This window comes from Carcharodon carcharias, chromosome 11 (genome assembly GCF_017639515.1).
Source record: "Carcharodon carcharias isolate sCarCar2 chromosome 11, sCarCar2.pri, whole genome shotgun sequence".
NCBI classification, from domain to species: Eukaryota; Metazoa; Chordata; class Chondrichthyes; order Lamniformes; family Lamnidae; genus Carcharodon; species Carcharodon carcharias.
In genome coordinates this window covers 8,464,232-8,486,392 of record NC_054477.1, presented here as the reverse complement: position 1 = coordinate 8,486,392, position 22,161 = coordinate 8,464,232, and the positions used below count along the sequence as shown (strand labels likewise).

General features: G+C 51.9%; 1 protein-coding gene across 5 annotated transcripts in view; it reads right to left on the bottom strand.

Moving 5' to 3' along the window:
- The window catches only part of LOC121284386 (arf-GAP with Rho-GAP domain, ANK repeat and PH domain-containing protein 1-like), a 225,971-nt gene that overhangs the window by 78,278 nt on the left and 125,532 nt on the right, over positions 1 to 22,161 (bottom strand). For all 5 annotated transcript variants that reach the window (XM_041199816.1, XM_041199818.1, XM_041199817.1 and 2 more), the window contains exons 18-23: positions 20,281 to 20,326; positions 17,595 to 17,758; positions 15,301 to 15,516; positions 10,260 to 10,365; positions 6,702 to 6,849; positions 1,497 to 1,583 (exon numbers count right to left, since the gene is read on the bottom strand). In XM_041199816.1, the coding sequence (XP_041055750.1) occupies positions 1,497 to 1,583; positions 6,702 to 6,849; positions 10,260 to 10,365; positions 15,301 to 15,516; positions 17,595 to 17,758; positions 20,281 to 20,326 (767 nt within the window). The remainder of the gene's footprint in view (positions 1 to 1,496; positions 1,584 to 6,701; positions 6,850 to 10,259; positions 10,366 to 15,300; positions 15,517 to 17,594; positions 17,759 to 20,280; positions 20,327 to 22,161) is intronic.

Below are 22,161 nucleotides of genomic sequence, written 5' to 3'. Positions count from 1 at the left end.
GATGTTGATAGTGGGGGATTCAGCAATGGTAATACTATTGAATGTCAAGAGGCGATGGTTGGATTCTCTCTTGTTGGAGATGGTCATTGCCTGACACGTGTGTGGTGTGAATGTTACTTGCCACTTGTCAGCCCAAACCTGGATATTGTCCAGGTCTTGCTGCATTTGGACATGGACTGCTTCAGTATCTGAGGAGTCGCGAATGGTGCTGAACATTGTGCAATCATCAGCGAACAACCCCACTTCTGACCTTATGTTGGCAGGAAGGTCATTGATGAAGCAGCTGAAGATGGTTGGGCCGAGGACACTGCAGGAGTTCCTCAGGGTAGTGATGTCCTGGAGCTGAAATGACTGACCTCCAGCAACCACAACCATCTTCCTTTGTGCTCGATATGACTCCAACAACCCCTGATTCCCATTGACTCCAGTTTTTCTCAGGCTCCTTCATGTCATACTCGGTCAAACACGGCTTTGATATCATAGAATCCCTGCCCTGTGTACAATCCATAATATCCTGGCTCCCATATACATTCCAAAGAATTCTCCACCCCCCAGCCTGTACATTATAGAGAATCCCAGGTCATGTGTGCATTCCAAAACAAGAGGCCCTGTGCATATTGTAGAAATTCAGAGGTTTAAAGTTGTGTTTTTACTGTTTAACAAAATTGGTTTTTGGCTTAATATTGCAGTAAATCTAATTCTGATTTTGAGGTTAGCTTTATTCCTGTAATATTGGGGTCTGTTCGGACCTCCTGGTGAAAACGGAACTGATTGGCATTGTTTAACCCAGGGCTGCAGGGGTGTCTGGAGTCTGCTGTTTTACACAGGACACCTACTTTGATGCCATGGTAACCTGAGACATCGGTATCACATGCATGAGATGCTGGAGAGTTTGGGAGGGGCAGGAGAGGGAACAGTGGGGAATCACACCAGGGTTCAAAATACACGGGGATTGGTGGTTGCTCCCGTGTACGATATGACCTCCCATTATGGATCCTCCCTGGTCTGCACCTGAACAATTCGAGGCGCAGGTATCTCGCTGAGAGCGGAAAATAATGCAGAGTTGTGATTGGAGGAGCAGCGAGCATGGGGGACGGAATCAGTGAGGAGCTACTCCTCCGATCGCAGGCTCTGTGTCCCTCATACTCACTGCACCAGCTCCACCAATCACAGGGTCCCTCTCTCCCGCTCTCGCTGCTCCTCCAGAGGCAGAATCTATGTGTGGACCCTTAACCCCTCCTGCCCAGCACCAAGTCTCTCGTTTCTCTAATATCCTTTAACAGAGCCTTAGAGCGAGTTGACCAATTCCTGCTTCGAGAAGAGTTTTGGTCTCTCGCTTAAACCTTTAAATCTGAGGAATCCCTGAAAACCAAAAACTAGCCCCCGAAAATCAAAACGTAGCCCTCAAGAAAACGTCAAAAAGAACCCCTTGAAAAAGAAAAATTAGTTGACCCCAGTCTCACACCCCCTCAAAACGCAGGAATAGGTTAGCCTACCTGGCTGGACTGCATCAAACACACATCTCGCAGTTTAATGATGCTGACAATTTCATCGAGCTGCTTCTTCAGCTGCTGTTCGTCAATCTGCACGGTCAGAGAGAAAGGGTTCATTCCTGTTCACCCAAACCACAGCCCCACCTGACGCTTGGTCAGGTGCCATCGTAACCCGATATCAGCCGGAAATTCATTTCAACGTGGGAGCAGGAGGAAGCCATTCAGGCACTGCCCCCCGCAAAACGTGCACCCCCAACCCACCCCCCCCCCCACCCACCCCGCAACCCCCCCACCCTACCCTTCCCCCCCAACCCCCGCACCCCCCCCCACCCACCCCTCCCCACCCCACCCACCCCGCACCCCCCTCAACCCCCGCAGCCCCCTACCCTACACCCCCGGCCCCACCCACCCCACCCCCCCACCCATCCCTCCCCACCCCCCCCCCCCCCCCCCACCCCCACCATCCATGTGTGGGGCAATGGTGGGGAGGGGGCAGTGGGGGGGGGGAGGGGGAAGTGGGTGGGAGGGAGCACTGAGGAGGTGGGGCAGGGGGCAGTGGGGGCAGGGTGGGGAGGGGGTGTAGGGGAGGGTGGGGAGACTGGGGTGGGGGTGGGGGAGGGGGCAGTGAGGAGGTGGGGCAGGGGGGCAGTGGGGGTGTGGGGGAGGATGCATGGAGTGGGGGTGGGGGAGTGGGGGTGGGGGAGGGGTTGTGGGGGGATTGGGGAGGGGGTGTGTGGGGGAGAGGGGTGGGGGTGGGGGGATGGGGGAGGGGGTGTGGGGGGTGTGGGGAGGGGGTGGGGGGATGGGGGAGGGGGTGTGGGGGGAGAGGGGTGGGGGTGGGGGGATGGGGGAGGGGGTGTGGGGGGAGTGGGGAGGGGGTGTGGGGGGGAGAGGGGTGGGGGTGTGGGGTGGTGGGATGGGGTGGGGGAGGGGGCAGTGGTGGGGTGGGGGTGGGGGAGGGGGCAGTGGGGGGATGGGGGAGGGGGTGTGGTGGGGGTGGGGGAGGGGGCAGTGGGGGGATGGGGGAGGGGGTGTGGTGGGGGTGGGGGAGGGGGCAGTGGTGGGGTGAGGGTGGGCGGGGGGGGGATGGGGAGGGGGTGTGGTTTTGGGGGGGGGTGGGGTGGGGGCAGTGAGGAAGAAGCCTAATTTGCAGCTGTAAAATGATTAATTCTCTCATTTTTCAGGTTATGTCCCCTTATCCAGGACTTACCCCGATAACAGCAGAAGCAGTTTCTCTCTCTCTCTCTCTCTCCCCTATTAAATTCTTTAATCATCTTCAACACCTCAATTACATCACCCCTTAACCCTCCAAAGTCGAGGGGGTAGAAACCCTGCGAGCCAAATGTATAATTTCCGGATTCTCTAAGTCACATGGGAGTCAGAGTGAGGTGAATATACTACCGAGGCTTGGGCTGTGCTGAGAGTTCCCAACTGGGAGTAAATGTTCCCCTGGAGGATTCATCACCTCACTTGCCCCCACACACCAGCCGTTTTCGACCAATACATCCATCCCTGTGACACACGGACTTCCGACAGCAAAGAGACAGGATAAAAGAGCATGGGGAGAGCAGCGGAGACACAGTGTTTGGAAAGGGCGAGGAATCTAACTTCAAGCACATCAGATAAAGGGACGACAATGAGAAAGGGGACGGGAAATACAGGACTGAAGGCGTTGTATCTGAATGCACGCAGTATACGAAATAAGATAAATGAGCTTGTGGCACAGATTGAAATTGGCAGGTATGATGTGGTGGGCATTACGGAGACATGGCTGCAAGGGGATCAGGACTGGGAGCTAAATATCCAAGGATATACATCCTATCGAAAAGATAGGCAGGTTGGCAGAGGGGGTGGGGTTGCTTTGTTAGTAAGAAATGAAATCAAATCGATAGCAAGAAATGACGTAGGGTCAGATAATGTAGAATCTGTGTGGGTAGAGTTGAGGAACCGCAAAGGTAAAAAACCATAATGGGAGTTATGTACAGGCCTCCGAACAGTAGTCAGGATGTGGGGCACAAGATTCACCAGGAGATAGAAAAGGTGTGTAAGAAAGGCAAGGTTACAGTGATCATGGGGGATTTCAATATGCAGGTAGACTGGGAAAATCAGGTTGGTAGTGGATCCCAAGAAAAGGAATTTGTGGAATGTCTACGAGATGGCTTTTTGGAGCAGCTTGTGGTGGAGCCACTAGGGAACAGGCAATTCTAGATTTAGTGATGTGTAATGAGGCAGATTTGATAAGGGAGCTTAAGGTGAAGGAACTCTTAGGAGGAAGTGACCATAATATGATAGAATTTACCCTGCAATTTGAGAGGAAAAAGCTGGAATCAGATGTAACGGTATTACAGTTGAATAAATACAACTACAGAGGCATGAGGGAGGAGCTGGCCAGAATTGACTGGGAGATGAGCCTACCAGGAAAGACAGTGGAACAGCAATGGCAGGAGTTTCTGGGAGTAATTTGGGAGACACAGCAAAAATTCATCCCTAGGAAGAAGAAGCATACTAAAGGGAGGACGAGGCAACCATGGCTGACAAGGGATGTCGGGGACAGCATAAAAGCTAAAGAGAAAGCATACAATGCGGCGAAGAGCAGTGGGAAACCAAGGAATTGGGAAGCCTACAAAGACCAACAGAGGACAACTAAAAAAGAAATAAGGAGGGAGAAGATTAAATACGAGGGTAAACTAGCCAGTAATATAAAAGAAGATTGCAAGAGTTTTTTTTTAGACATATAAAGGGTAAGAGAGAGGCAAAAGTGGACATTGAGCAGCTGGAAAATGACGCTGGAGAAGTAGTAGTGGAGAACAAAGAAATGGCAGAGGAACTGAATAGGTACTTTGCGTCAGTCTTCACGGTGGAAGACACGAGTAACATCCCCAAAGTTCAAGAGAGTCGGGGGGGTAGAGGTGAGTATTGTTGCCATTACCAAGGAGAAGGTGCTAGGAAAACTGAAAGGTCTGAAGGTGGATAAATCACCTGGACCAGATAGATTACACCCCAGAGTTCTGAAGGAGATAGCTGAAGAGATAGTGGAGGCGTTAGTGGTGATCTTTCAGGAATCACTCGAGTCAGGGAGGGTCCCAGAGGATTGGTAAATCGCTAATGTAACCCCCCTGTTTAAGAAGGGAATGAGGCAAAAGAAGGGAAATTACAGGCCGATTAGCCTGACCTTGGTCGTCGGTAAGATTTTAGAGTCCATTATTAAGGATGAGATTTCAGAATACTTGGAAGTGCATGGTAAAATCGGGCAAAGTCAGCACGGTTTCATCAAGGGGAGGTCATGCCTGACAAATCTGTTAGAATTCTTTGAGGAGGTAACGAGTAGGTTAGACAAAGGAGAGCCAATGGATGTTATCTACTTGGACTTCCAGAAGGCCTTTGACAAGGTGCTGCACAGGAGGCTGCTCAGTAAGATAAGAGCCCATGGTGTTAGAGGCAAGGTTCTAGCATGGATAGAAGATTGGCTGTCTGGCAGGGGGCAGAGAGTGGGGATAAGGGGGTGCTTCTCAGGATGGCGGCCGATGACTAGTGGAGTTCCGCAGGGGTCAGTGTTGGGACCACAACTTTTCACTTTATACATTAATGATCTAGATGAAGGAACTGAGGGCATCCTGGCTAAGTTTGCAGATGATACAAAGATAGGTGGAGGGACAGGTAGTATTGAGGAGGCAGGGAGGCTGCAGAAGGATTTGGACAAGTTAGGAGAATGGGCAAAGAAGTGGCAGATGGAATACAACGTGGGGAAGTGTGAGGTCATGCACTTTGGTAGGAAGAATAGAGGCATAGACTATTTTCTAAATGGGGAGAGAATTCAGAAATCTGGAGTGCAAAGGGTCTTGGGAGTCCTAGTCCAGGATTCTCTTAAGGTTAACTTGCAGGTTGAGTCGGTAGTTAGGAATGCAAATACAATTGGCATTTATTTCGAGAGGACTAGAATATAAAAGCAGGGATGCGCTGCTGAGGCTTTATAAGGCTCTGGTCAGACCACATTTAGAATATTGTGAGCAATTTTGGGCCCCGTCTCTCAGGAAGGATGTTCTGGCCCTGGAGAGGGTCCAGAGGAAGTTCACGAGAACGATCCCAGGAATGAAAGGCTTAACATATGAGGAACGTTTAAGGGCTCTGGGTCTATACTCGATGGAGTTCAGAAGGATGAGGGGGGATCTGATTGAAACTTACAGAACACTGAAAGGCCTAGATAGAGTGGACGTGGGGAAGATGTTTCCATTAGTAGGAGAGACTAGGACCCGAGAGCACAGACTCAGAGTAAAGGGAAGACCTTTTAGAACAGAGATGAGGAGAAACTTCTTTAGCCAGAGAGTGGTGAATCTATGGAATTCATTGCCACAGAAGGCTGTGGAGGCCAGGTCATTGAGCGTATTAAGACGGAGATAGATAGGTTCTTGATTGGTAAGGGGATCAAAGGTTATGGGGAGAAGACGGGAGAATGGGGTTGAGAAACTTATCAGTTATGATTGAATGGTGGAGCAGACTCGATGGACCGAATGGCCTAATTTCTGCTTCTATGTCTTATTACCCAATTGGTGATGCTTGACTGATTTCGGTCAGATTCAAAAGTTGGGCTGCAGAGTCAGAGTCATTATGCACAGGAGGAGACCATTTTGCCCTTCAAGTCCCTGCTAGCTGTCCGTAGAGCAATCCAGTCAGTCCCATTCCCCTTGCTCTATCCCTTTCGCTCAGGAAGTTTATTTCCCTCAAGTGTCCATCCACTTTCCTATTCAAATCATTCACCACCTTAATTCATTAATTAATTGGGCTGGAGAGTGGGTTATCTCTCAATGCCCCTGCCAGTATTGTGTGGACGTTACTGTTGACAAACTATTTGACTGTAGGTTGCATCACAACTGATTCCCTTGGCTACTGCCCACGGCTCCCACAGCAGCATTGTGATTGGGTGCGGAAACCCAGGCTGGACGCTGTCCTTCCCTAAGCCCAGGGTGTGAGGTAAAATCAGCATGGCTGTGATGAACCCCTTGGTCGGTTATCGACACAGAGCCTAAGCTTGGAAAATGGAAAAGAGGCATGGTGGTAGGGTGGGGGAGGGGTGGGGGGGCTGGTGGTATAGGGAGTCAGAGGGCAAATGGGAGTGGTAGGGTAGAGGAGGGGGTGAGATGCACAATAGGGAACAGGAGAGGGGGAGATGAGAGATGGAGAGATCAAAGAGAGCCCTTGTGTGTAACTTACATTGAACAGGTCAATGAAATGATTGATGAGATCCTCCACCACACGACCTGCCTTATTGTCTTGTCCATCGGTCTGGAAGAGCGTGGGCCCAAACACAATGGCCAGATTGTGCATGGTCATCTGATTCTTGTCCGATAGCCTCTGAACACTGAACACATAAAAAACACACACAGTCATTAAACTCATTCCACAAACACTTCAACAATCTTACAGGGCCCTTTCTTATCCTCACTGTAGAGTTGCCGTGGTTTCTTGAAGGACTGCGAACAGCTTGCAGCTGACGAAGAATGGGGACCCGAAACGCGCTCAGTTTGTACTGGTTGCTGTCCGTGGCTCAGTGAGTGCCTCTCTATCCTCTCCAAACCATAAGGTTATGGGTTCAAATCCCACACCAGAGACTTGAGCACCAAATCAAAGCTGACACTCCCGCTGCAGTGCTGAGGGAGTGCCGCACTGCCGGAGGTACCGTCTTTCAGATGAAGCTGAGGCTTCCTTTTACCCCCTCAGGTGGACCTAAAAGGTCTTGCAACACTATTTGGAAGAAGAGCAGGGGCAGTGTCCTGGGGCCAGTATTTATCAATCAATCAACATCACTAACTGATCATGATCTCATTGTGGGAAATACTAAGTGCACGTATCTCCTACCTAAAACCTTAGTCCCATTGTCCTTGTCCCACCAGCAAATGGGAACAACTTTTCTTTGTCTACCTTTTCTAAACCTGTCACACATGGGGACGTAGATTTAAGGTGAGAGGAGAAAACTATAGAGGAGATGTGCGGGGCAAGTTTTTTTACGCAGAGGGTAATGTGTGTCTGGAATTCACGGCCAGAGGAGGTGGTGGAAGCAGGTACGATAGTGATGTTTAAGAGGGAGCTTGACAAATACATGACTAGGATGGGAATAGAGGGATACAGACCCCGGAAGTGCAAAATGTTTTAGTTGACGGGCAATATGATCGGCGAAGGCTTGGAGGGCCGAAGGGCCTGTTCCTGTGTTGTACTTTTCTTTGTTCTTTATCATATCTTGCACGCCTCTATCAAATCTCCCCTCAATCTCATTAGCTCTAAGGCAAGCAAGCCCAGCTTAACCACGTAACTACACTTGGGACCTTCCATGACCGATGTGCGCTAGTGGGGTGTGTCATCAGCACCTTCCCCTCCCCCCGCCCCCCCACACACACAAGGCGACGTTTTAATTTGATAAGTTTCTGTTAAAGAGTCATCGGTTCTGTCAGAATAATGTAAAGTGCCCCTTAAAGTTTATTACCTGTTTAACTATTTTCTGTTCAGTGGTTTCTTCCTTATATTAAAAAAAAGGTATAGAGAGAGGATTCTAGAACACCGAGTGTCGGTTTGAGAGGTGGACAGTTATAATATCGCATTCGGTAAATTAACAGAGCATGAAAGATGGGGGTCCGGTTTCCTATTTCACCATTCGCCAGTCAAAGGTTCAACACCTTGCATCCTCTCAAGGAGCCACACGTCCTGCCTTTAGTGTGGTGACCAGAACAGGATGCAATACTCTAGTTGTAGCCCAACCAGAGCTAAATAAAAGTTCAGCCTAACTGCCCTGCTCCTGTACCCAGTGCCTCCATTGACACTGCCCGAGATCCTAGCTGCTTTCCGAACTGCTCTCTCCAAATGCCCTTCCACTTTCAAAGCTTGATGTACATGAACCTCGAGGCCCCTCTATCCCTGGTCACTCTTGGGAACTCTGCCATTTAGTCGATATTGCCTCTCCCTATCCCTTCTGCCAAAATGCATCACCTAATAATTCCCTGCATTAAATCCCATCTGCCACTTGTGTCTGCCCATTCGTCTAGCTTATCTCTGTCCCACTGCAATCGATTGATATCATTCTGATTTAAGCCATTTCTCAAAATTTGGTATCATTGGCAAATTTAACTCTGTATTGTAACATCCAAGTTATTTATAGATGTCAGATATTTATTTTATATCCCTTCATTTTCTCCCCACTCTCCCTTGCTCTATACCCTTCCCCAGCCCTACAACTGTCTGAGAATTCTATGCTCCTCCGATTCTGTTGCCTCTGAATTCCTAATTTTACTGTTCATGGTGGGCAGCTCTACTGGGCCCGAAACTCTGGAATTACCTTCCTAAATCTATCCACCTCCCCACTCCTCCTTTTAAGACATTCCTTAAACAGTCGCTTGGTAGTGCAGGACTTGAGTATTGCTGAAAAGGGAGACATGTAGTCGAAGCTTTTCATCTCATCCGGACAAACTCAAGAACGCCAAATTTCAAACAATGACAACAATTTATGCGACAGGGGGAAAGAGTGCTCATAGCTTGACAAGTCAACTCTGATTGGCCGAGGTGTTGCCATGGAGAAAACAGCGAGGAACCATCGGTTCCCCAAGCTCCTGTGTAATTCAGAAAAGGCGCCAGACTTGAACATATTCCTTTGGTTTGCAGAGAATGGCTCCCTGCATATGAATGTCACTGCCTCAGGACCCCAAAGTTTTTTACAACCGATGAATGTATTGTCTTGTTTAAAGCGTAGTCACCGTTGTAATATAGGAAATGCAGCAGCCAATATGCGCACAGCAAGATCCCATAAACAACAATGTGAAATTGATCAATTTTTTTTTTGCATGATATTGATTGAGGAATAAATACTAACCCCAGAAAAAAAGGAGAACTTCCATTCTCTTCTTATGGGATCATTATATTCACTTGAGAGGGCAACAGTGGCTCAGGTTCAACATTTAAACCGACAGTGCAGAGCTCCCTCGGTACTGACCCTCCGACAGTGCAGCACTCCCTCAGTACTGACCCTCCGACAGTGCAGCACTCCCTCAGTCCTGACTCTCTGACAGTGCAGCGCTCCCTCAGTACTGACCCTCCAACAGTGCAGCGCTCCCTCAGTACTGAACCTCTGACAGTGCAGCACTCCCTCAGTACTGACCCTCTGACAGTGCAGCACTCCCTCAGTACTGACCCTCTGACAGTGCAGCACTCCCTCAGTACTGACCCTCTGACAGTGCAGCACTCCCTCAGTACTGACCCTCTGACAGTGCAGCACTCCCTCAGTACTGACCCTCTGACAGTGCAGCACTCCCTCAGTACTGACCCTCTGACAGTGCAGCACTCCCTCAGTACTGACCCTCTGACAGTGCAGCACTCCCTCAGTACTGACCCTCTGACAGTGCAGCACTCCCTCAGTACTGACCCTCCGACCGTGCGGCACTCCCTCAGTATTGCACCAGAGTATCAGTCTAGATTTTCGTGTTTAATCTCTGGAGTTGGCCTTGACCTCGCTACATCCTGAGTTTGAGACAAGAGGGCCACCCACTGATTGCTGGCTGACACCTGGATGTCGGATGACTTTGTACAAAATCGTTACTCGGGCCATTTTGGGCACTGTTTTGGGGCACCCCTTGCCCCATGGTCTCCCCCTGTCCGAGGATCCCCCTGTCCGAGGCTCTCCCTGACCGAGGCTCCCCCTGTCCGGGGCTCCCCCTGTCCGGTGCTCCCCCTGTCCGAGGTACTATTTTGAGCATCGTTGCTGTGAAGGAGTGGGAGTTGGAGTCTTACCAATAGAGATGGTTGATCAAGGCTTTGAGTGTTGCACGGTTGACTTTTGGCAGACAGATGAAGAGCCTCTGATACTGCAGGATCTTCTGTCTCTCTTCAGGAATTACTGAGATACAGAGAAAGTTAAAATACTCAAATAAAGTCAAATCTTTGCAAGAATAATTTCAACGCTCAGTTATCGTTTTTGTACCTTTATCCTCGGTCTTCAGGGATCAGTGAGAATTAGTGACAGGATTCGCAGGATAATTAAACATCTGAGAGAGGGTGACAGTAACGCCCATTCCATAATCTTGTAACTCTCCCACTGGGAGACAAGGGCTTTGTCCTATCTGGCAAAAGGGGTTTTATGGCCTCCCACATCCTGTGGGGGGGCGGGGGGCAGCGGGGTCCAGGCAGCAGGTGGTCAAGGTGGTCATCTGGCCTGACTGTCCGACCCTATTCCGCAGCTCTGTTCACGCCGGGTGTCCCCGGAGAGGCTGCACACGGCGTCCACTGGTACAGGTGAGGCCTTCCACAGCCTGTGGGCACTGCAGGGGCTGGAGCGTTTCACCAGCCCCCGGGGTGACATTTGAATTACATAAGTTTCCTTTCAAAGCTTTGTTTCTGTTACTAAGCCTCATACGTGATGGGGGAGGGGGAGGTGGGGGTGGGGGGGGGATTGGGGCAGTGGAGGGGGAGGGGGAGGGGGAGGTGGGGGGGATTGGGGCAGTGGAGGGGGAGGGGGAGGGGGAGGTGGGGGGGATTGGGGCAGTGGAGGGGGAAGGGGGAGGGGGAGGTTGGGGGGGGGGATTGGGGTAGTGGATCGGGGAGGGGGAGGTGGGGGGGGATTGGGGTAGTGGATCGGGGAGGTGGAGGTTGGGGGGGGGATTGGGGCAGTGGAGGGGGAGGGGGAGGCGGGGGGGGGATTGGGGTAGTGGAGGGGGAGGGGGAGGCGGAGGTGGGGGGGGGGATTGGGGTAGTGGAGGGGGAGGGGGAGGCGGAGGTGGGGGGGGGGATTGGGGCAGTGGATCGGGGAGGGGGAGGTTGGGGGGGGGATTGGGGTAGTGGAGGGGGAGGGGGAGGGGGAGGTGGGGGGGGGGTTTGGGGTATTGGAGGGGGAGGGGGAGGTGGGGGGGTTTGGGGTATTGGAGGGGGAGGGGGAGGTGGGGGGGGGATTGGGGCAGTGGAGGGGGAAGGGGGAGGCGGAGGTTGGGGGGGGGATTGGGGTAGTGGAGGGGGAAGGGGGAGGCGGAGGTTGGGGGGGGGATTGGGGTAGTGGAGGGGGAAGGGGGAGGTGGAGGTTGTGGGGGGGATTGGGGCAGTGGATCGGGGAGGTGGAGGTTGGGGGGGGGATTGGGGCAGTGGATGGGGGAGGGGGAGGTGGGGGGGTTTGGGGTATTGGAGGGGGAGGGGGAGGTGGGGGGGGGATTGGGGTAGTGGAGGGGGAGGGGGAGGTTGGGGGGGGGATTGGGGCAGTGGAGGGGGAGGGGGAGGCGGAGGTTGGGGGGGGGATTGGGGCAGTGGAGGGGGAGGGGGAGGTTGGGGGGGGGATTGGGGTAGTGGAGGGGGGAGGGGGAGGTGGGGGGGGGATTGGGGCAGTGGAGGGGGAGGGGGAGGTTGGGGGGGGGATTGGGGTAGTGGAGGGGGAGGGGGAGGTTGGGGGGGGGTTTGGGGTATTGGAGGGGGAGGCGGAGGTTGGGGGGGGGATTGGGGCAGTGGGGGGGGAGGGGGAGGTTGGGGGGGGGATTGGGGCAGTGGAGGGGGAGGGGGAGGCGGAGGTTGGGGGGGGGATTGGGGCAGTGGGGGGGGAGGGGAGGTTGGGGGGGGGATTGGGGTAGTGGAGGGGGAGGGGGAGGTTGGGGGGGGGGGATTGGGGCAGTGGATCGGGGAGGGGGAGGTTGGGGGGGGGATTGGGGCAGTGGATCGGGGAGGGGGAGGTTGGGGGGGGGGATTGGGGCAGTGGAGGGGGAGGGGGAGGTTGGGGGGGGGATTGGGGCAGTGGATCGGGAGGTGGAGGTTGGGGGGGGGTTTGGGGTATTGGAGGGGGAGGCGGAGGTTGGGGGGGGGATTGGGGTAGTGGAGGGGGAGGGGGAGGTTGGGGGGGGGATTGGGGCAGTGGATGGGGGAGGGGGAGGTGGAGGTTGGGGGGGGGTTTGGGGTATTGGAGGGGGAGGCGGAGGTTGGGGGGGGGATTGGGGTAGTGGAGGGGGAGGCGGAGGTTGGGGGGGGGATTGGGGCAGTGGATCGGGGAGGGGGAGGTTGGGGGGGGGATTGGGGCAGTGGATCGGGGAGGGGGAGGTTGGGGGGGGGGGATTGGGGCAGTGGGGGGGGAGGCGGAGGTTGGGGGGGGGATTGGGGTAGTGGAGGGGGAAGGGGGAGGCGGAGGTTGGGGGGGGATTGGGGTAGTGGAGGGGGAAGGGGGAGGCGGAGGTTGGGGGGGGGGATTGGGGCAGTGGGGGAGGCGGAGTTGGGGGGATGGGTAGTGGAGGGGGAGGGGAGGTTGGGGGGGGATTGGGCAGTGGAGGGGGAGGCGGAGGTTGGGGGGGGGATTGGGGCAGTGGAGGGGGAGGCGGAGGTTGGGGGGGGGATTGGGGCAGTGGAGGGGGAGGCGGAGGTTGGGGGGGGGATTGGGGCAGTGGATCGGGGAGGGGGAGGTGGGGGGGGGGGATTGGGGTAGTGGATCGGGGAGGGGGAGGTTGGGGGGGGGATTGGGGCAGTAGGGGGGGAGGCGGAGGTTGGGGGGGGGATTGGGGTAGTGGAGGGGGAAGGGGGAGGTGGAGGTTGGGGGGGGATTGGGGCAGTGGAGGGGGAGGGGGAGGTTGGGGGGGGGATTGGGGCAGTGGATCGGGGAGGCGGAGGTTGGGGGGGGGATTGGGGCAGTGCGGGGGGGAGGCGGAGGTTGGGGGGGGGATTGGGGCAGTGGGGGGGGAGGCGGAGGTTGGGGGGGGGATTGGGGCAGTGGGGGGGGAGGCGGAGGTTGGGGGGGGGATTGGGGCAGTGGATCGGGGAGGGGGAGGTTGGGGGGGGGATTGGGGCAGTGGATCGGGGAGGGGGAGGTTGGGGGGGGGATTGGGGCAGTGCGGGGGATGGGGCACCCACCCTTACCAGGCACAAGCATCCCGATGGAAGTCAATCGCCCGTTGTGAGCAGGAGCTCCGGTCCCCGCTCATTGGAGGGGATCTCTACACCCCATTCCCCTGAAAGTACTTTATCCGATTCCCCTTTGAAAGTTCCTATTGAATCTGCTTCCACCGTCCTTTCAGGCAGCGCCTTCCAGATCACAACAAACAACATCTCATCTCCCCCTCTGGTTCTTTTGTCGATTATCTAATGGGTTGTCTTGTGAGGAAAGGTTGCACAGACTGGGCTTGTTTCCACTGGAGTTTAGAAGAGTGAGGGGTGATTTGATTGAAGTTTACAAGATCCTGAACGGCCTTGACAAGGTGGACGTGGGTCCCCCTTGTCCTCACTTATCACCCCACCAGCCTCCGCATTCAAAGGATCATCCTCCGCCATTTCCGCCAACTCCAGCATGATGCCACCACCAAACACATCTTCCCTTCACCCCCCCTTATCGGCATTCCGTAGGGATCGGTCCCTCCGGGACACCCTGGTCCACTCCTCCATCACCCCCTACTCCCCAACCCCCTCCTATGGCACAACCCCATGCCCACACAAAAGATGTAACACCTGCCCCTTCACTTCCTCTCTCCTCACCGTCCAAGGACCCAAACACTCCTTTCAAGTAAAGCAGCATTTCACTTGCATTTCCCCCAACTTAGTCTACTGCATTCGTTGCTCCCAATGTGGTCTCCTCTACATTGGAGAGACCAAACGTAAGCTGGGCGACCGCTTTGCAGAACACCTGCGGTCTGTCCGCAAGAATGACCCAAACCTCCCTGTCGCTTGCCATTTTAACACTCCACCCTGCTCTCTTGTGCACATGTCTGTCCTTGGCTTGCTGCATTGTTCCAGTGAAGCCCAACGCAAACTGGAGGAACAACACCTCATCTTCCGACTAGGGACTTTACAGCCTTCCGGACTGAATATTGAATTCAACAACTTTAGGTCGTGAGCTCCCTCCCCCATCCCCACCCCCTTTCTGTTTCCCCCTTCCTTTTTTTTTCCAATAAATTATAAAGATTTTCCTTTTCCCACCTATTTCCATTATAAAAAAAACCCCACTAGAGCTATACCTTGAGTGCCCTACCATCCATTCTTAATTAGCACATTCGTTTAGATAATATCACCAACTTTAACTTTAACACCTATGTGTTCTATTGTACTATTGTCGTTGACATCTTTTGATAATCTGCTTCTATCACTGCTTGTTTGTCGCTACAACCACACCAACCCCCTCCACCTCTCTGTCTCTCTATCTCTCCGCCCCCCACACACATACCTTAAACCAGCTTATATTTCAGCTCTTTCCTGGACTCGAACGCAAGTTCTGTCGAAGGGTCATGAGGACTCGAAACGTCAACTCTTTTCTTCTCCGCCGATGCTGCCAGACCTGCTGAGTTTTTCCAGGTAATTCTGTTTTTTTTTTGGACATGGAAAGGATGTTTCCTCTTGTGGGTGAGTCCAGAACTAGGGGGCACTGTTTTAAAATTAGGGATGGCCCTTTTAGGACAGAGACGAGGAGAATTTTTTTTCTCTCAGAGGGTTGTGTGACTTTGGAATTCTCTGCCTCAGAAGGTGGTGGAGGTGGGGTCATTGAATATTTTTAAGGCAGAGGTAGATAGATTCTTGTTAGGCAAGGGAGTCGAAGGTTATTGGGGTTAGATGGGAATGTGGAAATCGAAACACAAGAAGATCAGCCATGATCTTATTGAATGGCAGAGCAGGCTCGAGGGGCTGAATGGTCTACTCCTGTTCCTATTTCTTATGTTCTTATTATCTTCAAGCTGTGACCTTTCTGCTACTGGAAGCAATTTCTCCTTATTCACTCTATCAAAACCCTATCAAATCTGCGCTTTAGATTCTCTACTCGAGGCAGAGCATCCCTGTACTCATCAGATCTACTGACATGCAATAAACAGCAGGCAGCTTATTAACATACTCGAGGTGTGGAGCCACTCTTGATAGACCTGGTCTGTGAAGATGCTCTCTCCAATACTCTCTCTGAAGAAGCGCTTCAATGTGTTGGAGACATCGTCGACGTGATGCTCCCCTTCCCTCAACTTGACACTACGAGCATCCTTCAAGAACGTCTCCAAGAGGTTCGTGGTTTTTGATTTTTGTCCACTCTTCCTGTAAATCCCTTCAGCTGTCAAACCTGTGGGAGGCAGGCAACCGAGTCAAGAGTTAACAAAAAAGAAAAGAGAGAAAATTTCCACTCTGTCCAATTTTTCAACCTTTCTCCCCCAGGGTTCCTGATCGTTCAATTGGGGGGATGGGAACATGGCGCTAATGTAATCCAGAGCCCCCCCCACCCCGGCCGATTCACGAGAGACAAGCCAGCTAATGGAATTTAAGCTCAATTAATTCAATAAATTCAATAAATTACATAAAAATCTGGAATATAAAGTGACTCCCAGTAACAGTGACCATGAAACTGTCATCGATTGTTGTAAAAACCCATCTGGTTCACTTATGTCCTTTAGGGAAGGAAATCTGCTGTCCTTACCCGGTCTGGCCTACATGTGACTCCAGACCCACAGCAACATGGTTGCTCTTAACTGCCCCCTGAAATGGTCTAGCAGGTCACTCAGTTCAAGGACAGTTAGGGAGGAGCAGCAAATATTGCCCTTGCTCACGCTACCCACATCCCATAAACAATTTTAATAACAAAATGGGATAACACCAGAAGAGAAATTAGGAAACACCTCTTCACACAACTGGTTTGTCGGAACATGGAACTCTCTCCCACAAAAAAGATTGAGGTACTAGTCCAATTAAATCTGATACCTGTAGAGATTTACTGGTCAAGGGTACATGGAGCCAAGGCAGGTGGATGGCAATAGGCGACATATCAGCCACGATCTTTCTGAACGGCGGAATAGACTCGATAGACAGAATGACCTCCCCTTGTTCCAGCTGTACTCGGGCCAAAAGAGTTTTATAAAAATCTGGAACTCTCCTCCCTGCCCCCACCAAAAAAAAAAGCTGTTGAGACTGGGGGAGGCTTCAATTAAAAAGTTCTAAACTAAGATTGAGAGACTTTTGTTGGGCCAGAGGATTAAGGGTTAACAGAGACAACATGTGTAGATGGAGTTGAGATACAGATCCACCATTATCTGATTGAATGGTAGAAGCAGCTCGAGGGCTGAATAGCCTCTTCCTGTTCCTATGACAACAGGACCAGAAGAGTCTATGATGCCTCAAACGGACATTTAATAAACTGACTTTTAACAGGGAATTTTAGACATGAAGAGCAGGGACAAGGTCAGAGGCCTGCAACAAGATGTTGTTGCTTCAGAGACAATGTCAGCCTCGGTTGTGGGGGTTTGGTGGGTAGCCCCTCGCTTCTCTGAACTCGAACCCTGGGACTTTTTGGCTCAGAGATACAGGCACAAAAATATAAGCGCCGGTACTGAGGGAGCACAGCCTTGCCGGAGGTGTCACTTTTCACATGATGTGTTAAACTGTAGCCTGCCGATTCAGGCGGACACTAAAGATCTCAGAGTCAATCTTTCAAAAAAGAGTAGGGGGAGCTTTCCCCGCTGGCCTGGTCAGTATTTATCCCTCAACTGACTTGATTGAGAAGAGAGTATCTGGTCATTGATTGACTGCCTGCTGGCGGGTTCTTGCTGTACGCAGATAGGCTGCCGTGCTTCCTAGGCTACAACAGTGGCAAGCGACGCTTAGTAAAAATGTACTTCACTGGCTGTAAAGTGCTTTGGGACATCCTGAGGTTAGGACGTTTAGACATAGAAGGCTTCCCCCATCAGGAGATGAACGAGAAAGAGAATGGACACGTTTGTGTCCCGTTTTCTATAGCTTGTTTTTCCTGGAACAGTTGGCGAGCCAGAAGCCGGAGGTCGGAGGTTGAAGGGCACGACCCTGCATCAAGCACGGGTGACCAGGAATCTCTCCCGCTCTTACCGTTGGCGCGTGTTGGGAGGATTTACAGGCTGATAATCGACCTGCTTGGCCGTGTTATAAACGGACCTTCCTTGGCCATCGAGTCCTGAAGTGGGGCTCAAACATCTGGCTTACAGCGAGGACCACTGCCCACTGCACCACAGGACCTCCTCACTGAAGGACGGAAGGCGCTATAGGAATGTAGGATCCTTCTACGAGGGGACGAAGGCTGAAAAACCAATGAAAGGTGCCGCTTCTGTGTCCCTCCCCCCCCCACCCTCTCCCCGATCGAGATTCCTCCAACAGAACCTTCCGGGTTCCCTGACTCACCGTATTGTGTGATGTACGCGATGCATCGCTCTACAACAACTGGAATGTCTTCATCTGTCAGCTGTTGCTCTGCTAAAGTGTTCCCTGTGCTGCCAGCTGCTCGTTGGATCGCATTGTTCCATCCAATAAAGTCCAGCTTCCTCTCTGCCTGGATGTACAATGTCCTGGGGGAGAGACGGCGGAGGAAGGGGGGGCGGAATAAGACCATGAGACAACGACAACAACAACAACTTGCACTCTTATACCGTCATTACATCAAGCGTGGCCCAGTGGGTAACACCCCCTCCTCTGAGTCACAAGGTTCTGGGTTCAAATCCCACTCCAAGACTTGGGTACGAAAAAAATCAAGGCCGAAGCTCCAGTGTGGTACTGAGGGAGTGCTGCGTTGTCTGAGGTGCCGGCTTTCAGGATGAGGGATTAAACCACGACCCCGTCTGCCCCCTCAGATGGACGCAAAAGATCCCACGGCACTACTTCAACAGGAGAGTTCTCCCCGGTGCCCTAGGCAATAGTTATCCCATCAAACAACATCACAGAAAACAGATCGCCTGGTCAGTATCACAGTGTTGTTTGTGGGATCTTGCTGTGCATAAATTGACTGCTGCGCTTCCTACATCACAACGGTGACTACGCTTCAAAAGTACTTCATTGGCTGCAAAGCACTTGGAGATGTCCTGTGGTCGTGAAGGGCACTATATAAGTGCAAATCTTTCTTTTACCGATGCAGCTAAAATGTCCCAAACTGTGAGGAAGACAGAAATTTGGGCAGCAAATCACATTAGGAGACTGGAGACTGGAACCCGCTGCCCACCAGGATGGTGGAAAGCGGAGAAGATGAACGATTTCAAGAGGAAATTGGATGGACACCTGAGCGAAATAAACCTGCAGGGATACAGGCATAGAGCAGTGGGGGGGGGGGCATGGGACTGACTGGACTGTTCCACAGAGAGCCAACATGGACTCGATGGGCCAAATAGCCTCCTTCTGTGCCTTATAAATGATTCTATGCACGAGCCTTCGGTCAAAGAGATAGGCTTTAAGGAGCATCTTAAAGGTCAAGAGAGAGAGAGAGAGAGAGAGAGAGTGAGAGGTGGGGAGAAGGAGAGATGGAGAGATGGAGGGATGGAGAGAGGGAGAGGTGGGGAGAAGGAGAGATGGAGGGATGGAGGGATGGAGAGAGTGAGAGGTGGGGCGAAGGAGAGATGGAGGGATGGAGGAATGGAGAGAGTGAGAGGTGGGGAAAAAGAGAGATGGAGGGATGGAGGGATGGAGAGAGGGAGAGGTGGGGAGGTTTAGGGAGGGAACTCCAGAGTTTGGGACTCAGCTAGCTGAAGGCACGGCCGCCAATGGTGGAGCAATTAAAATCGGGAATGTGAAAGGCCACAAATGGAAGAGTGCAGGGGTTCGGAGGGTTGTAGGGCTGAATGTGGGCACAGTGGTAGCAAGGAGAGTTTGGAACAGAAATTTTAAAATGTCACAATCAAGTCGTCACTTGACCGAGAACCAACGTAGGTCAGCAAGGGCAGGGGGTGATCAGGGAAAGGGACTTGGTGTGAGTCGCCTTCCAAACCCTTCACTTCGAGAAGCAGAGAAACACCGTTGGGATCGACAGGTTGTTGTTGGATTGGCACATGGAACCATGCCAGGGAAACGGAGTCTAATTACACATCAGCCACAATCTAACTGAACGGAGTTACATCTTGGTGACAATCTGACAGATTCATGGGCACTTTCACTGATCCCAGTTTTTAATTTCCAGGTTTTTGAAAATTAAATTGAAATTCTCAAACTGTCCCCGTAGGATTTGAACTCTGCTTTTCTGGATTCCTGGTCTCGGAACATTAACACCAGACTACAATTCCCTGACTGCACCCCTTATCTTACAACAGATCATAATGGGACCAAGCAACACTGTCGGTGGGGTGTAAACAGGAATTCAGGGGTCCTGCTCCTGCTGGACATCAAATGATGACCCTGCCTTCGACTCAAGTGTTTGAACTACCAGCTCTGACCTCAGTCAGGCCCATGGGAAAGAGGAGAAGGAAAATACAGGATGGAGAAGAGGTTGGCGATGGGTGGATGTGTTAAAATGGAAGAAAAGGAAAGCAGAGAGGTAAACTAGCCCATCAGGGATGAACGGATGGGCTTTAATGAACAACTACAACACTCCAACTGTCTGAGCATTGGTGGGACCACACGCCTGGAGTGCTGTGTACAGTGTCGGTCACCTTATTTAAGGAGGGATGGACTTACACTGGAAGCAGTTCACAGAAGGTTCACTCGGCTGATTTCTGGGATGAAGGGTTTGTCTTATGAAGAGAGGCTGAGCAGGCTGGGCCCATATCCAATGGAGTTTAGAAGAATGAGAGGTGACCTTGTTCAAACATAAAATTCTGAGGGGCTTGACAGGGTAAATGCCGAGGGGATGTTTCCCCTTGTGGGAGAATCTAGAAGCAGGGAGCACCCATTTAAAATGGAGACCCTCTCCAAGGGTCAGCGAGCAGTGGAGGCTGCGCCATTGAATATATTCAAGGCTGAGTTAGACAGATTTTTGACTGACAAGAGTTATGGGGGATGGGGTGACAGGAAAGTAGAGAAAAGGCCACAATTGGATAAGCCACAATCTTATTGAATGGTTGAAGGGGTTTGGATGGGCCAAATGGCCTACTCTTGCTAATATTCTTACCGTCTCTTCTCCACCAATACCAGGACCTCGTGGTCAGACTGCTCCGCTGAAACATGGAGTGGACATGGTCACGTCATCAATTACATCCATTCAACCAGTAAAATTAATCATTACAAAGCATCATTCATCAAACCAATGCAGAGTCTGCCCTCTTGGGTGGGTGTGGACAATCCCGGGGCCACTATTAGCAGAAGAGGAGGGCGGGGGGGGGGGAGTTCTCCCCCGTGTCCTGGGGCCAATATTTATCTCATAATCAACACCATTAAAAGAAACAGATTAGCTGGCCATTGTCTCATTGCTGTTTGCGGGAGCTTGCTGTGCACACAATTGGCTGCCACATTTCCTACGTTATAATATTCAGACAAAGGACAGAGGATACAAATCTCAGGTTGGAGGGAAGGGCAGACTCACTATTATTGTCATATATATAGTATCAGCATCACAGAAACAGGCCATTCGGTCCAACCGCTCTGTGCTGGTGTTTAAGATCCACACAAGCTACTTCCCACCCTCTCTTCAACCCCCGCCTATTGTCATAGCCTTCAATTGCTTCTTCCCACGTGTCTGTCTAACTTCCCCTTAAATACATCTGTACTATTCACCTTAACTACTCTCTGTGGTAGCGAGTTCCACATTCTCAACGCTCTCTGGGTGCAGGCATTGAGGTGGAGGGGGGGGTCTAACAGGAATGCTTAAAACAATGAATGGATTTGAGAAGGTCAATAAAAAGTCACTATTTCCTCTGATGGGGAATCCACTACAAGGGGTGATTTTTAAAAAAAATTCTTTTATGGGATGTGGGTGTCGCTGGCAAGGCCAGCATTTGTTGCCCATCCCTAATTGCCCTAGAACTGAGTGGCCTTGCTCGGCCATTTCAGGGGGCGGTTAAGAGTCAACCACGTTGCCGTGGGTCTGGAGAGATCTAGGCCAAACCAGGGAATGACGGCAGATTTCCCTCCTGAAGGGCAGGGGTGAACCAGATGGGATTTTACGACAATCGATGATAGTTGTCATGGTCACCATGACTGGGTTTAGCCTTATATTCCGGATTTATTAACAGAATTCAAATTCCTCGGTGGGATTGAATCCCTGTCCCCAGACCTTTAGCCAGGGCCTCTGGATTGCTAGTCAACTGCATTACCCCTGCCATCATCTCCCCATAAACCTTAAAACACAACATTAAAACTAGGACTAGGCTATTCAGGTGTGAACTCAGGGATCACAGAGTTGTTTATGGTGTAGAAGGAGGCCATTCGGCCCATCGTGTCTGCACCGGCTCTCTGAGCATTTTAACTCATTGCCAATCTCCTGCCTTTTCCCTGTAACCCTGCACATTGTTTCTATTTAAATAATCATCCAACACCCTCTCGAATGCCTCAATTGAACCTGCCTCTGTAGCGCCTTTTTCAGCCTCAGGACATCAGAAAGCTCTCTGCGGCCAATGAGGCGCTTTTCGAACATGCAGATTAGGAACTGGTGTCGGCCCCTCAGCCCCTCGAGCCTGCTCCGCTATGTAATAAGACCACGGCTGACCTGACTGTGACCCCAACCCCACATTCCCACCTACCCCCGATAACCTTTCACCCCCTCGTTTATCAAGAGTCTGTCTCGCTCTGCCTCAAAGACATTCCAAGACTCTGCTTCCACCACCTTTTCAGGAAGAGGGTTCCCTCTGAGAGAAAAAACATTCTCCTCATCTCTGTCTTAAATGGATGACCCCAGGCAGTGCATCCCGAACCCTAACTACTCGCTGGGTGAAAAAGTTTCTTCTCACCTCACATTCGCTGCTTTTGCAAAACACTTTTAAAACTGGGCCCGCTCGGCACCACACTATAGGAAGGATGTGATCGCATTGGAGAGAGTGCAGAAGAGGTTTACCAG